The sequence below is a fragment of the Macaca nemestrina genome, chromosome 11 (genome assembly GCF_043159975.1).
Source record: "Macaca nemestrina isolate mMacNem1 chromosome 11, mMacNem.hap1, whole genome shotgun sequence".
Classification (NCBI taxonomy): Eukaryota; Metazoa; Chordata; class Mammalia; order Primates; family Cercopithecidae; genus Macaca; species Macaca nemestrina.
The window spans coordinates 126,228,670-126,246,148 of record NC_092135.1 but is presented as its reverse complement, the minus strand read 5'-3'; the positions used below and the strand labels follow the sequence as shown (position 1 = coordinate 126,246,148).

The 17,479-nt window shown below is 38.3% G+C and overlaps 1 protein-coding gene across 8 annotated transcripts in view; it reads left to right on the top strand.

Moving 5' to 3' along the window:
- SPHKA (SPHK1 interactor, AKAP domain containing) overlaps positions 1 to 17,479 on the top strand; it is a 195,038-nt gene that overhangs the window by 43,953 nt on the left and 133,606 nt on the right. For all 8 annotated transcript variants that reach the window (XM_024790334.2, XM_024790336.2, XM_071073491.1 and 5 more), the window contains one exon: positions 6,440 to 6,545. In XM_024790334.2, coding sequence (XP_024646102.2) covers positions 6,440 to 6,545 — 106 coding nt within the window. The remainder of the gene's footprint in view (positions 1 to 6,439; positions 6,546 to 17,479) is intronic.

Below are 17,479 nucleotides of genomic sequence, written 5' to 3'. Positions count from 1 at the left end.
TCGAGACCAGCCTGACCAACATGGAGAAACCCTGTCTCTACTAAAAATACAAAAAAAAAAAAAAATTAGCCGGACATAGTGGTGTGTGCCTATAGGACAGGAGAATCACTTGAACCTAAGAGGCGGAGATTGCAGTGAGCAGAGATCACGCCACTGAACTCCAGCCTGGGCGACAGAGTAAGACTCTGTCTCCAAAAAAAAAAAACCACACAGTGGGGGATTTTTGCTAAACTGTCCTAACAGGCTGCTTAGTAGACAGGCCAAGGACTTTGTTATCAAAAGTGAGCAGATGAGGACGTTGATCAGATATTTGGATGTGAGAATTCTTTCTAAACATCCAAGTCTAAGTCATAGCAGGATTCTTCTCTACAACTGGCTCAGAGGCCAAGGTCCAGGCCCGGCTGAGAAGATGTCTCAAAGGAGCTTGAGTAAAGTTTGGTCAAGAAAAGAGTCTTTGTCAAGATTGGATAGAAGAGGAAGACAGAAGACACTAACCCCTCACGTGATGTTTTAAACAAGTCAGTTTTTGAAAAATTGACCTAAACCTCTGGGCTTCATGTAACAGGTAAATTACTTTGGATGAGGGTAAAATAAGAACATTCACTTGAGAGAATTTTCATTTTGAACTGTTTAAAATCTGTTTGAATATTTTTAAATCCTCTCAATTTTTGGTTGTCATATGTTGTTAAATTGATTTTAATGACAACTCAATTCCTTGCTCAAGATCTCTTCTAGTAGCTCTGAGTTTTACTTTTTTTCTGGTGTTGGGATTAAAGGATTTCATATAAAGCTCAAGAGTAGATATTCCTAATAGGGTTGAGACAATCAAATGAATTATAATTACTACATTTTACCAAGAGGATTCTTTAAGGGGGGAGAAGACAAGAGCCAATCTTATCTTTCAGAAATCTGTTAAAATGGTTTAACTTTACCCTGTGTTTACTTGACATTTTAGCAAGCATAACAGCAGAATCTCTTTTCATTAGAACTATCCTGGGAAATTCTTTAAATTATCTTCTCAGATGTGGCTTATCTCACCATCTGTCAGTACTGCAGAAAATTTAGCATTAAATTCAAACGCTTGTTTGTGCCTAATCTTTTGAGGTTAATCAGGATGCCCAGAAAGATAAGAGCAAACAACCTCAGTAAGAGCTTGTTGGGCATCTCCCACTGACTGGCACTGTGCTGTGTCCTAAGTGATGCCCTGCCCTTTTAGAACATACAGCCTAAAGTGGAAAGAGACAAATATTACAAAATTATATGCCTTTTGGACAAGTGCTAAAGCAAGATACGGCTCAGAGTGCTGTTGGAATACACAAGAGGAGTGTCTCTCTCACTTCCTGAGTTGGAGTGGGGTGGGAATATGTGGGTGGGAACGAGGCAGGAGTGTAAGTGTGTTTGTGTGTGCGTGGGGCACTGGCGGTACGTGGGAGAGGAGAAGTGGCCTCCTTGGCAAGGGGAAGGGAGAGGGGAGGTGCCAGAGGTAATTTATAGGCCAAGACCCAAAGGATAGAGTAGGATTTACCAAGAAGGGAAGGTGAGGACTAGGCAGAATATTCCTAACCAAAGTAATATCATGAGGATATTACACCCGGGCCTCTTTATCTATGTTTGCCCAATCTCTTTCACTCTGATCTATTTTTCTCGGTATCACAATGATGTCCCACAGGCAAATGGAATGTGAATTCAATTTAATATGTTATATAAGCATTTCTCAGACTCTAATGGATGTATAAATTACCTGAGTTTAATGTCAATATGCAGATTCTGATTCAGTAGCTCTGAGTTTCTGGGTGTCCAACAAGCTCCCAAGTGACACCAATACTGCTGGTCCATGGACCAAACTGCAACGCAATGTATGGACAACTCAGTTTCCAGTAACTGGATACGACTCTCTCTAGGGAAATAACTGGATATTCCCTAGGCTGTTTTCACTATTGATGTGACCTACTTATTCATATTGCATGAGTCACTGCAGTGGTAGCAATACGGGGGCAACATAGTATCTCATTTATTAATATATGAAATTGTTCTATAAAGAAAGCTGCTTTATAGAAATCTGGTTTAACATCACTACTTCAAATGCAGCTTCGTACCTTCTTTCCCATCTTTATCTACATCCTCATTGAAACACACTTAACAGTTTCAGCATGAAACCAGTTTGAAAGGTCATGCTTAATAAATATTGTCAACACTTGTCAAAATCAAAGGAAAATGTCCCAGGGAAGAATTTGCCGCCTTACCCATTAGGAGCAAGTTATAAAGCTGTCCTGTCTCTTGACAGCAATTCGTTTAATGTCGATTTCAGCTCATTTTAATACAGGCATGAGTTTCATATCGCTGCCATCTCCGCCTCATCCTGTAACAGCAAACGTTCTGCTTCTCTAAAGAGCAAGGACAGCATCATTGTAAATACTCTAAAAATTCTCTCTCCATCCAAAAGCTATGGGAACAGACTGGGCCATGTTGTAAAGTCACCTACTGGAAAGGCACACCCACATCAGGTGCTTTAAAACATAAGCCTACCTACATTTTCTTTGATATTAGGCATCATTAAAATGATATACAATGTGTTTCAGAAGATGCATTTGCTTTAAATGTGGGTGCAGTGGAGTTGCATTATACTTGTCATCTAGTAATGCATTAATTTTTGCCCCACCATGTGACTCAACTTCCTCATTTAATACTCACAACAATGAACAAATATATATGTGCATATATATAGTTAGATTTATTTATTAATGCTATACAGGCTTAGCATTAGAACAAATGGCATCAGCCTTGCAGGCAAGCAAAAAAACTTTCTAATTCCCTTCCATACCTTCGTTTTCAACTAGGATTTTACAGTCATCTTAGAGGCAGAAAAACTTTCATACCAAGATATCTGTGGGTAGACTTGTCATTACTTCCTCCTATTAGATGAGCTCAGCAGTTCTTAAACTTTTGAGTGCATAAAAAGTACTGTAGCAGGTTGTCTATCTAAAGCTATAAATAAAAGTGCTTTATGGGCAAATATGTAATTTTCAAGGCTGACCTTTTAGTTTTCTCTATTTTTACATTACCCCAAATTTGGACCTAACCATCTCTGCGCAAGTTAGATGTGATTTCCTTCCAGAGTGACCAGAGGCTGTTGAAGTGCTTTTTTGCTTTTTGTTTGTTTTTTGTTTTGTTTTGTTTTGTTTTTTGTTTTCGAGACGGAGTTTTGCTCTTGTTGCCCAGGCTGGAGAGCAATGGCGCGATCTCGGCTCACTGCAACCTCTGCCTCCCAGATTGAAGCGATTCTCCTGCCTCAGCCTCCTGAGTAGCTGGGTTACAGGCATACACCACCACGCCCAGCTAATTTTGTATTTTTAGTAGAGACGGGTTTCTCCATGTTAGTCAGCCTGGTCTTGAATTCCCGATCTCAGGTGATCTGCCCGCCTCGGCCTCCCAAAGTGCCGGAATTACAGGTGTGAGCCACTGCGCCCGGACTCAAAGTGATCTTTCTACAAAGTTTCATAGCTGGAAGGAGCAGCCTGAGGTCTGTGTCAGCCTTACTTCTCACTTTGCCCATTTCTTACTTCTGCAGTCTCTAGCCTCTAAAAATCACAGCAGATGTCTTAGCACTGGGAGTAAGTCCAGGGATGGCCTGCATGGAATGGATCTACTAGCCCATCAAAGCTGCCTGGAGGACACACTAGCAACAGGACACAGAGCTGTGGGACCCTATATCCTGTCTCCCTGACCTGCACACAGGGCCTTGGCTGGCTCCTAGAAGGAGTCATATAACTTGACTTAGAAGTCAAGTTTTTATAGATCAAAATTAGCTTGGTGCATGGCCTTATCTTCCACATGTAAACTATTTGGAGCCTAACAGTAATAGCCGTTTGGCCTTTTGGTAAAAGCCAAACTGTCCTGTGGACAAGAAAGCATTCAGAGAGACGTCCACGCTTGGGTTTGAAGTAAATGGCAGCCTAAAAAGTTATAGGCCCACATTGTAGGAAACCTGTAAAGACAGGGGCTGAAAACTAGGTCATCTCTGATATTTTGCCAGGTGACTTCCAGAGCTGTGAGGGAACCACAGACTTTAGTCCAAACATGTCATTTATAAATGATGAGACTAAGACTCAGAAAGGCTACGTGGCAGAATAGGTCAGGATTGGCAGCCAGGAAATGCAGCTAATTTCTTTTTCTTGCTTTCTTGCTCTCTTTCTTTCCTTCTTTCTTTCTTTCCTTTCTTCCTTCCTCCCTTTCTCCCTTCCTCCCTCCCTCCTTCCTTCCCTTCCTTCCTTTCTTCCTTTTTTTTCTCTCTCCCTCCCTCCTTCCATCTTTCTCCCTCCCTCCTTCCTTCCTCTTCCTTCCTCTTCTCCCTCTCTCCCTGTCTCTCTTTCTTTCTTTCTCTCTGTTTCTTCCTTCCTTCCTTTTTTCTTCTTTCTCTCTTTCTCTTTTTCTTTCCTTCCTTCCTCCCTTCCTTCTTTCCTTCCTTTCTTTATCTTTCCTCAGCTAAGCAAAGGTAATATGGATGTCATCCTTTCACGTACATTAGGTTCACTCTAGCCCTCAAGTGACAATTGCTCAAAAAGTAATATATTAAAAATTCTAACAAAACAGATTTTATTTTAATTACTCTGTGCAGATTTTGCCTGAATCTATGATTTGTTACACAGCACAGTCAGTAGTCATTTTTTAAATGTCATTCCATAATAATGGAAATGCCAAAAGACTACACTAATGCCCTGTTTGACTTATGGCTAATTGAAAATTGATTAATTTAGTGCTTGAAACATGAGAGTTATAGGTTAGTTAGAAATAAATTGTTTGTTTAACTGATCTTTTATTTGGCACTTGTTTTAAGAGAAAACATCTACCTTTTGCACTGAAAATTTTATACAGAACTATCAGATCGTATTCCAAAAGTGTATGTTAATGAATTGTGCATTGTTCTGTGTGGACAACAACAACAAAAATTAAACATATAGACTTAAGCTATCAGTACATTTTAAATGTCCAAATTATTATATTTTCAGAAGAAAAATATTTAGAAATACATATAACATTTAGAGAGTTTTTATATTTAAATGAGGTTCAATTTTGAGTTTCTAGTCATATTATTTAAAAAATTTGATAATTTTCATTTTTATCACATCTTGAAAACACAGAAGCAATTTTTTATTTTTTTATTTTTTATTTATTTATTTTGTTTGTTTGTTTGTTTTTTGTTTTTTGAGACAGAGTCTCACTCTCTCACCCAGGCTGGAGTACAATGGCACCATCTTGGCTCACTGCAACCTCCACCTCTTAGGTTCAAGCTCTTCTCCTGCCTCAGCCTCCCAAGTAGCTGGGACTACAGGTGTGCACCACCAAGCCCGGCTAATTTTTTGTATTTTAAGAGAGAAGGGGTTTCACTGTGTTGCCCAGGCTGGTCTCAAACTCCTGAGCTCAGTCAATCCACCCACCTCAGCCTCCCAAAGTTCTGGGATTACAGGTGTGAGCCACCACACCCAGCATTGTTTTGTTTTCTTTTGTTTTGTTTTGTTTTGTTTTGCTTTGAGACAGGATCTCACTCTGTCACTCAGGCTGGAGTGCGGTAGCATGATCTCAGCTCACAGAGACCTCCGCCACCCAGGTTCGAATGATTCTCATACCTCAGCCTCCTGAGTAGCTGGGATTACAGGCACATACCACCACACCTGGCTAATTTTTTTGTATTTTTAGTAGCAACAGGGTTTCACTGTATTAGCCAGGCAGGTCTCAAACTCCTGATCTCAAATGATCCGCCTGCCTCAGCTTCCCAAAGTGCTGGGATTACAGGCGTAAGCCACTGTGCTCGGCCAATTTTAAATATTTTAAAAATATTAATACAACTCTGTGTGTAGTCAAGCCCATCAAGATTTGACAGAGCTGGTGAGGGGGCAGGGGATGTAAGTCTATACTTTTGGAGATAGAGAATTTGAGGCGCTCTCTCCAGCCACAGAGATGATAAAGAGATTACTTGCATTTTCTAAAGTTCACACTTTTTTTTAATGGCATTATACTGAGTCCAAATTAAAATTATATTTTACCTCCATTTTAAAAAATAAAATGAATATTTGTTATGTGTTGGTGTTTTCAGAGCTGGATTAATGTGACAATTGAGAAAAATGTATTTGGGTTTTAAAACCACTTGCTTAAGAAAAGATGCGAACAAGGCTAGTAGTCAGACAGATGCAATTATGTCCCTCAAAGCACTGTGGAAGGCATTGGGTTGCAGTTTTACAGTCACAGTAGGATCATCTATAGTGGTTCCACCAATTATAACAGTGTATGCAACAAAGAAATATCCATTTCAGCAATGGGATTTGCAGTGTTTAATGCAATCTGAAGAGATGATTTTTGATACACCACGTTGTGATTTATTCTTTATTTCTAAATATAGAGATGACTCACTGGAATGTGTTTTTGTGTTTTGGGTCACAAACAGCAACTTGGAGTCATCACGGATGTATGACGTTTTGGGACCACAGCAGGGCAGAGGCTGTGGCAGCTCAGGAGGCGGCCCGGGGAACTCCATCACTGCCTGCAAGAAGGTAACCTTGGCTTACACCACTTTCTTCTTGACTGTTGAACTTGAACACTCATTTAACTGGAAATTTTAAGCTCTCTTCCTAAAGTAGGAACAACAATAAAAACAAACAACAAAATGATCCACGGTTAGCTTTCCCAAGTAAGCCTTGATAACATTAAAATTTTAACTTATGGAAATGATGAAAAAATTCAAGCATAGAAAATTATAAGCCTCCACTGCCATACTACATCAACGCAAGACTTTTTGCCGGTACTTCTTCTTAAACTTAGCCATGAATAACAGTTTCTTGCATCTCCTTTCAGAAAAATGTTCATGGGTTTTGAATGAGTCAACATATTATATTAAGTTACTCAGTCTGTATCTAAGAAAATTTTAGGGCTGTTTTGCTTTTGGTATTTCCATAAAACAAAGGGTATGCTGGGATTATTTTACTAAGAAAAACAGAATTGTATTTTCTAGAACATAGACTTAAGAGCTGATTAAAAAAAAAATTATGCTCTAAGATAGTTGCAAGAACCCTTGAACAACATAAAATCATAGAACCTGACTACCTCATTTTTCCAGCCAATCAGCACTAAGGCCCCAAAACTCGAAGTAAAATGCCCACGATCCTGGTTCCCCATCTAATGCTTTTATCACTATTTGATGCTGAATTCCAGGGTAGTATATGTTTCTTCTCATCCCAATTCAGAAGCAGTCACACTGAGTTATTTCATTTATTGCAAAAACATTAAATTATAAAAACTTATAGATGTAAATTAACGCAAATTCTGTTACTAAGCATATTGCTTATGTGTATGTATTGTGTATATATGTGATATACATTATATATATGCATATATATACACATATATGTATGTCTGTATATATATATACACACCCAGTTAAGCAGCATTAATAATTCTCTGCTTGTGTGACTTTTGTATAAGTTTTTAGTTTTCAAGTATTAGAGAAATGAACAAATATCTGTACTAAAAATATACTTATTACAGAAAGGCAACATTAAACATTATTTTACAAAAGTATTTCCATACATTCATTCATAACCGAATCTGAAAAAACTTTCTAATTAATTAAGGATTCTTATTAGCACATGTTGTATGATCTATTATTCTTTCTCCTCTTATAAATTCCTGCAAAGGAACTGGTGCTATAAATTCCCCTTTTTGATGAAGGAAACTAATGCACTATAATTCAAAATGATTTCAAGTTATTCATAAAAGAGCTAATAGTTTATAAATCGATTTATAAAACAGGTCTCCAAGCCTTAGGTATACTCTGTCGAACTCTGTAACTCCAAATTGTAAATGCTTCATCATAATCTGTACCTTTTACAGGGCTAAATAACTTTTAGCTTATTCTAATTTTTTAAAATACATGTATGTTTATTGATACAAGGTTGTGTGGTATTTAAAAGAAGAATTGAATCCAGACTGCCTGAATTTAACAGCCAGTTCCATCATTACTTGTGTGATCTTGAGCAAATGACTTTACTTCATGTCTCAATTTCCTCATGTGTAAAATGAAGAAAATAGTATTATCTATTTTACAAGATTGAAGCGAGGACTCAATGAATTAATTGATGTGAAATGTTTACAGCAGTGCCTGGCACACTTCATGCACTCAAAATAAAGATCTCTATCACTAATATTACTCTACAGAAGAATATTGTCAGCAAGCATATGGTCACAGAAAATAATTCCGTATAGGTATTACCATTCCTAGAGAGTTAGGGATTTATGATCTGTTATCTCAGCTACAGTTATTTCCCTGGAAAAGAGGTGGTCACATTTATTTCTTTTAAAAAAAAAAAATCCCATCTAGCAGCTACTGAACTGAAAGGGCTGTTTGGACCTGGATGTCTACTCAAAAAATTAAAACTGGTGCTGGGCGTGGTGGCTCACGCCTGTAATCCCAGCACTTTGGGAGTCGGAGGCGGATGGATCACCTGAGGTCAGGAATTCGAGACCAGCCTCACCAATATGGTGAAACCCCGACTCTACTAAAATACAAAAGTTAGCTGGGTGTGGTGGCAGGTGCCTTTAGTCCCAGCTACTCGGGAGGCTGAGGAGAGAATTGCTTGAACCCGGGAGGCAGAGGTTGCAGTGAGCCAAGATCATGCCACTGCACTCCAGCCTGGGTGGCAGAGCAATACTCTGTCTCAAAAAAAATGAAAAATAAAAAATAAAAATAAAGCTAATCTTTAATTCTAAATGACTTCATTAGCATATATATTTGCATGTGTATACATATGTATAAATGTGTATATGTATACATCAATATATACATTTACAAATACGAATGTAAAATTTTAACATAATCTGACTCATTTCACAATTATTTCTAGAATAACTATTGGGAAATTGAACATATTAAATTGTCTTTTTTACAGATCACAAATGATCAAATATAGGCAATTTTGTATGGCCCAACCTAAATACATTCAAAACTCTGTTAGATCTTGGGGAGAAATACAAAGATAGGTCATAAATGACCCTCACCCTTAATGAATTCACAGCATGGTTTGGGATATAATACTGGTTTCTCTTGTAAAAAGTCAAGTAATAATTCATAAGTTAAACTATTATGCAAGATAACAACAGACATGCCTTGTTTTACTCTACTTCACATTATTGGACTTAGCAGGTACTGCATCTTTTACAAAATGAAGGTTTGTGTCAGTCTTGCATCCAGCAAGTCCGTTGGTGCCACTTTTCCAACAGAACATGCTCACTTAGTGACGCTGTGTCACATTTTGGTAATTCTCTCAGTATTTCAAACTTTTCGTTATTATATCTGTTGTGGTGATCTGTTACCAGCGGTCTTCGACGTTACTATGGTAATTGTTTTGGAAGCCATGAACTGCACCCAGATAAGATGATGAACTTAATCAGTAAATGCGTGCGCTCCGACTGTTCCAAGGAAAAGCCATCTTGTTAGAGGCTAATGAAGTTGGTAACTTCAAGTGACGGCCAATGCTCATTTACTGTTCCAAAAATCCTAGGGCCCCTACGTATTATGCTAAATCTACTACCTGGGTTCTATAAATGGAACAACAAAGCCTAGATTACATCACATCTGTTTACAGCATGGTTTACTGAATATTTTAAGCCCCCTGTTAAAGCCTTCTGCTCAGAAAAAAAAAAAAAAAAAGATTCCTCTCAAAATATATTACTGCTCATTGACAATGAATCTGGTCACTTGAGATCTCTGGTGGAGCTATATATGGAAATTAATAATGTTTTCATGCCTGCTAACACAACCCATTCTGCAGCCCATGAATCAAGGAGTAATTTTGATTTTCAAGTGTTAATGTTTAAGAACTGCATTTAATAAGGCTATAACTGTCATAGATAATAATTCGTTTGATGGATCTGGGCAAAGTAGATAGAAAATCTTCTAGAAAGGATTTACCATTCTAGATGCTATTAAGAACATTTATGATTCATGGGAGAATGTCAAAATATTAACATAAACATGAGTTTGAAAGTTGATCCCAACTCTCACGAGTGACTGAAGGGTTCAATACACGTAGTTGAAATAACAAGAAAACTAGAATTGGAAGTAGAGCCTGAAGAATGACTGAATTGCTGCAATCTCCTGATAAATCTTGAAGGAATGAGGAATTACTTCTTATGGAAAGAAAGTAGTTTCTTGAGATGGACTCTACTCCTGGGGAAGATGCTGTGAAAGTTTTTGAAACAACAACAAAGGATTCAGAATATTACATAAACTTAATTGATAACACAGCAGCAGATTTTGAGAGGACTAACTCCAAATTTGAAAGTTCTCCTGTGGGTAAAATGCTATTGAATAGCAAGCATTGCATGCTCCAGAGAAGTCTTTGGTGAAAACAGAGTTCATCAATGTGGCAACATTCATTGTTGTCTTATTTTAAGAAATTGCAACAGCTACTGTAAGGTAACTTTCACTGTCCACCACCTTGATCAATTAGTAGCCATCAACCTGGAGGAGACAAGATCTTTCACCAGCAAAAGGATTACAGCTCGCTGAAGCTCAGATGATTGCTAGCATTTTTTTAGCTACAAAGTATTTTTAATTAAGCTACATACTTTGTTGGTTATAATGCTATTTCACACTTAATAGACTATAGTATAATACAGACATAACATTTATATGCATTGGGAAACCAAAAGTTTTGTGAGTCCCTTTATTGTGACATTTGCTTTGTTGTGGGGATCTGTGACTGAATCCACAATATCTCCGAGATGTGCCTATGTAAATCAGCAGAAAACAGGTTTTGTTTTCATTAAAAGCTGAGAGCCAAGATCATCCTTAGATTTGCAATAGACATCAGCAAGTTCAGCAGAAAGTACTCAGAAGGATGATCAAGATTTGAATTGAGAAAGAGAACATACACCCAAACTTGGAAAGGGCTGCTACAAATAAGTGAAGAAGTCAGTACCTTTCCTGGTAATATATTTTTTAATATTTATAGCACATTTCTTTCATTTCAAATATTCTGTCACACTTACATAAAAATTGCATTTAAAAGACAATTTAGTAACTGTATATGCCACATGTCAAACACTGTGGGGCTCTCATTGCTTACCTTCTCTTCAAAAGAGTAGTTCACCAGTGTTTTCTTCTTCTTTGTATCCAGAACAAAAGCACCCAATAAAAAGTCATTTAATAGTGAATGGTTTTATGCCATTATTAATTATTTTATTATTAAATAATACTGCGAGCTAATTCTTTAAAATCTTGTTAATCACAGATTACAGAACAGAGAAAGAGAAGGTCCATGTGTTAAATGCCCATGCAATGTATGTTCTGTACAAAAAAGGCAAAAAGAACAAGGACAGTTACATCTGAGAAGCAGCAAGGCTGTCCTGATAAATCGCCACTCTTCACAGTCAATCAACCTTCACTGAGAGTACCATGGATAATTGAAATCTATTGGTAATTCCCCAAACTCATTTCATGTAATCGTGTCATCTTTTTCTTCATCAAATCTTTTTATCAGAACTGACATATTGCTAAATTAACTGGTGGAAGAAATAAAACAAGGGTCCACAAGATAATGCATTCGTTGGATAATCAGCCTCCGAAAAAATTGCAAATTGACTGAATTTCTTTCATATGTTTCATAATGAATCTCTAAGGGTTTCAGGAATCCTACCCAGACACAATTGCTTGTGTTCCTCAAATTTCCTCTGTAGTATTAGAGAAATATGATCCCTGGAAACTGCAGCTCTGAAAAAGCCATAGCATCAGGAATGAGACTTTGGTGTGCTTATTCAAAGGAGGAACTCTTCAATATATGTTTTTGGTAGTGAGAGATGGCCTTTCCCCAGAGCTAAGATGACCATACCATACAGTGACAATTTTCATATATTGTCCTCGTATTTTGTTAATAGACCCCCGTTTGCTCTTATAAGTGTTTTGGTATGCAAAATAGCTTATATGGTCGTCCCAACTCTGGCTTCAGAATTATCTTTTTTCTCTCTCTCTTTTTTAAGAACTAGGTAAGTTAGATAAATTCACACTGAGGTTTTAGTGATTGCTTAATGGAGTGGTGACAAATAAATTATGTTTGCTACTACTATTACCCTCTCCCTTAACTGGCATTGATAATTGAGCCTATTGAACCTGGACATGACCTCAGAATTCTACTTATTACAAAGCTCTAAACAAACACTTTCAATCCATCCAAGTTGGAAAGTGAGCTAACCTCTATGTCACCCTAATTAATGTGCATGGAGACACAGGGCCGTTTTAACGTATGCAACATGATTTCCCAAAATAATGCATTTAAAATGATATAATTACAAAATACTACAAGAAAAAATGGAAAAGAGCTGCTGGGTAGGAAGCCCTAAAGTTCTCCCCCTTGAATCCCTTGAATTATATTTAACATAAGCATTGCCTGATGCCCCCATCTCATACAAACACTCCTTCTTTGTTGTTGTTGTTGTTGTTGTTGTTGTTGTTGTTGAGGCATATCAACACCAGGCTGGTGTGCCGTGGTGTGATCTCAGCTCTCTGCAACCTCCGCTTCCTGGGTTCAAGCATTTCTCCTGCCTCAGCCTCCCAAGTAACTGGGATTACAGGTGTACGCCATGACACCCAGCTAATTCTTTTTGTATTTTTAGTAGAGATGTGGTTTCACCATGTTGGCCAGGCTGGTCTCGAACTCCTGACCTCCAGGCCTCCCGCCTCAACCTCCCAAAGTGCTGGGATTACAGGCATGAGCCACCGTGCTCAGCCCAACCACTCCTCCTTATAAGACAAATACAACCACCATTGCTAAACCGAATCTTAGGGATTTTACACTAAACAAGCTAAATGATTGTAAGTGTCATTCTTTTATATTTGTTTAAAACTAGGTGAAAATTCTTCCTAGTCTCTTTATAATAAATAAAAAACTGTTATCTCCAGGGCAGCAGTGGGATGTTGTGTATCAAACCTGGACTTGGAATTGAGAGACCTGAATTAGATCCCGGGTTTCTCTTCTTACTGTATGTGCTTAGGCCGGTGATGTAACCTGTCTGACTCAGATTCTCTAAGATTAGTGTGATACTTACATACAAAAAGGTTTGTGTACCCCCTTGGCACATAGTTGATGCTCAATGAATATTAGTTCATTCTAAATAAATAATCTTTTAGATAAGGGAAATCTTTATTTAAATGAAATTTAAAAACAGATGTGAATGTAGCATGCAATGTGCCTCCACTGTATTGAGTATCTGTTAGATTTTCCTTTCCTCTGAAAGCATTATATTCAATGTCATATTTCCACAACAGCTGGCATTTTCCATCTGTGCTTTACTTAGACTGAAGGTTTGCTATTTGGGATATAGTGAAATCAAGTCTCTGAATAGGATTCTTGCGAGGAAAAACTTGTCGGAGAAAAATCAACACCTGGAATATCCTTCTCTTTTCATGGCATGTTAATTAAATCCACCTTAAACTTGGACTTATCAAAGGTGGCAGACTGAAAACACTTCAGGTTCCCAGAGGCAGAGTTTGATCTTAATATGATATCTGAACAGCTTTTTGAAGTTTCAAGAGCATTCTTGGCCATGGTCCTCCCCCCGCCCCGCCCCTTAAACTGACTTAAATTTGCTGTCAACAGTGGCAAAGATATATCTGAAGAATGACAGAATGGGTGTCCCTGGATGTTTCATTTTATTCTGCAAAATATACTTTCATCTAAGCTCATATCTTTTTGATAAGATGTAATTAACGAAAGCAATTTAATTAATGTGTTCAGGCACAGGCATAGAGATCGGGAGGCTTTTTCACAGTCTGAGCCATATCTCTGGAGACATTTTTATTAGTCAGAATTTGATTGCTCTTGGACAAGAGCCCCAATAATACTTCTGAGAAGCTACGAAGCACTTTCACTGTGTTTCAAAGCTAGATAGTCACATGATGGAAAATAGATATAACATTCTGTATTTGTAGAAGCTGTTTCTCTCAAATAAGCAAGGACCTTACGAATCAGTAAATAAAATTAAAGAAAAATCAGCATTCTTGAGCTTATTTACATCCCTATAGAAGGAAGACACAAGAATTTCTCCCTGGAGTATAAACCACTCTAAAGTTTCAAACACTCTCTTCTGATCTAGCGGCCTGTCAGTGGTCTTCAGGCTGGTTTCTAACACCAGAGGATGGCTTAGCCAATTTTTGCGAAACAGTTACATGTCCTGTTTTATCACTATTCTGCAAGAGTAATCAGAAGCATTGAAGAAACAGGGATATTTTTAAGACAAGAAATAGAGAATTATCCTACTAAAAGCGGCCTTTAAAGAAAGCTAATGTGATCGTTTTCAAGAGAATTCCTCAAAACAAAGATAGCTTGCAATCTGGGCTGCCAGGAGGGGAATACTGGGTAGGGATGGGGATAGCGGAGGGGAGGGGAGGTGAAACCAGTGTATGGGGTAGTGGATGGAGACAAAAAGAAACCTGGGTGAGATACATTTGACAGTCAAGATCGGAAGGACTCCTTGACCGTAAGGGCTGAACAGGAGAATGACTACTTAGGCTAAGATATTTATGAGTGGTGGTACATCCAAGACCACTGGGAAGGGGGCACTGGGAGACAGAGAGGAGAAGAAGCTATGAGTTTTGGTTCAGCCCAGTTGCATCAAAAGAGCCAGCCACAACATTTCCTCTGGAGGCAATTTCATTCACCATCTAAGGAAACTTCTGTATGCCCCGAGCCACACCAACATCAGGGTTGTACTGAGGACAGAATGCAAGTAATAAAAGCTTTGATTAAGGGCTCATTTTCTCTTCCTTCAGCAAAAGCAGGTCAAGAACAGCTTCTCTCACCTTAGAGGCAACCAGGTCCACACAGAAACCAAGAGGTGGGGCTGCCTGTGTTGCATGGAGAGCTCATCCTCTGGAAAATACCAATGTGGTGACCCTAGATGGGAAAATTTTAAGCCATCAGTTATGGCTTGTTTTGCAGTTTGAATACAATTCAGCTTCTTATTCTGAAGTCAGTCTGTTTGAGGACTTCTCTTCTGGACTCTGAACTCTGCTCACTTCTCGTTGCCTCCAGCAATTTTTTCTATACAGTGGTGACAGTCCAACATGCCAGCCTTGTTCTGTTCTCTACAGCTCAGTTCCTTGAGCATCCTTTTCACTGTATGTGAAGAGCCCCTGGAAGGAACCTGCATGCTTTTACTTTTTTCCTTTAAAAAAAACAAAAAAAAAAAAGAAGATCAAAAAGGAGGACTCTGAAAACTTAAAATAGCTTAGAACATTTTGTGGAGTTGAGGCTGATGCTGTACTGCTGGAACTAGGCAAGTGATCTGTTTTTCTGAATTCCTGTGGTCATTACCCCAAGCCTTCTGTATTTTATGTATTAAATATCTCTCTAGAAATACAGCGGGTTTACATTGAATATATCTAATCCAGCATGAAAAATTCTCCTTTCTATCTTTGGATACTTAAAAAAAGACTAGCCAGCCTGCTCCCTATCACTGGCCTCAAGGCCTCCCCTGTTTTCTTTCAGTCCCTCCTGTAAGAAACGTTCCCAGCATAGTAGGCTGGAGTACACACTACATTCCCCACATGTCCTCATAGCATCCATCTTTCTCATATCATGCCAGACTCACCCTTCTGATTAAAGTGCCAGTTTTCAGTCCTGCCAGTGTCAACGTGGGAAGGAATAACATGGCTCAGATAAATTGGAACACGTCTCTACAAGGGACCTTGTGGCTTATGATCCTTTACAGTGAGCCCTCTCCTTTACACCCTTATATTCACTAGGCACATCTCTGCCTCTTGAGAAGGGAACTCACTTTAAAAGTCTCATATCAGGCTCATACTCTCCAGGATGGAAAGTATCCAAGAAACATTTGTATCCCTTCACAGATTATGGGCCCATCTGCATGCAGTTGTTTCCTGTAGCTTTTTCCCAAGAAGAGAAGAGTCAGAGAAAAGAGAACTATCTCTTTTTTACTTTATTTTATTACTTTATTTTGTCTTGCTTTGTCACCCAGCCTGGAGTGCAGTAGTGTGATCATGGCTTACTGTGGCCTCGAACTCCTGGGCTCAAGTGATCCTCCCACCTCAGCCTCCTGAGTAGCTCAGACTATAGATCCAAGGCACCATGCCTGGCTAATTTTTTGTTTTTATTATTTTGTAGAGACAGGGTTTCACAATATTGCCCAGGTTGGTCATGAACTCCTGGCCTTAAGTCATCCTCCTGCCTCAGCCTCTCAAAGTGCTGAGATTACAGACAGGAGTCACTGCAGCAGGCCATGTCACTTACATTTTAATTGCCACAGTCCAAAGGCATGCACCAATACTCAAGAGATACGTGGCCATCAAATTCATTGTCCCTTTGTCTAGTGGCAAATTCTGCACTACCTATACTTTGCATACCAACACAAAATAATCCAAAGTCGATGGAAGGCTTTCATGCATTTCATATATTTTCCTACATGTGTATTTCTTCCTATATTTTCCTTCTCTTAGCATTAAAATCACATTCCCTTCACTGATAGTATAAATATTATAGCATTATGCTGACTCTAAATAACAATTAATCAGCTGTCCTCTATTTATGTGTCTAACTTGATTCTGCTTAAACCATTGCTGATCATTCATAAATTATACTATATTTGCATTTCCTGAGTGTATCTGTTTTTGTAACTCTTGCATTTTATACTTGAGACTCAAACTCAGTTACTGCATTCATGTGGATAAAGCTCTGATCAACTTTCAAAGCCTTCTTCAGCCAGCTGACATCTGTGTAATATGACAGAGGTAGTGTGGCTTGATACTTCTTTTTCAGTCCTCATCAGTTCCCAAGCTCTAACTCCTCCTCTGTACTCTTATTCTTTTGACAACATTAAGATACAGTGTAGCACCCAGAATACCGGTAATTGAGTGGCACAAGAAAAATAGAGAGATATCTGAGACTGTACAGAAGGCATGCAGGTCATTTCTTGCCATCTTAGGATGCATCCTGGCCCAGGATAATATACAAAGTCTCTAAGTTACATATATAGGGACATAAATTTCAAAGAAAGGGGGGCTTTTGTTCATAAAGCATCTCCATTTTGTGCTCAAATTACATCCTTATGTGATATTTGTCAGAGATAAATGCTCCATAAAATAGTGTAATCCATATTTATTTAACAGAAACAAACTTAGACCAGGTATGTATTGCAAAAAGTATTTCATAGATAAGGACTCTCCTACTAGAAAAACACAATTAGTTTATCTGAAGGTCATTCATTTGTATGTTTATCATGAGATGACAATTTTACCTTTTCTCTTCTCTGGTAGTCTTCCCTCCTACCTGCCTTTACAGTAAAGGGAGAGAATGAATGGTAGGCTCACTAATAACCATTTCCTTCCCAACCCTTCCAATCAATCATACCTTTGATCTGGTAAATTCTCCTTGATAACGGAGAATCATTTTGTTCCAAGAGCTAAAAGAACGCCATT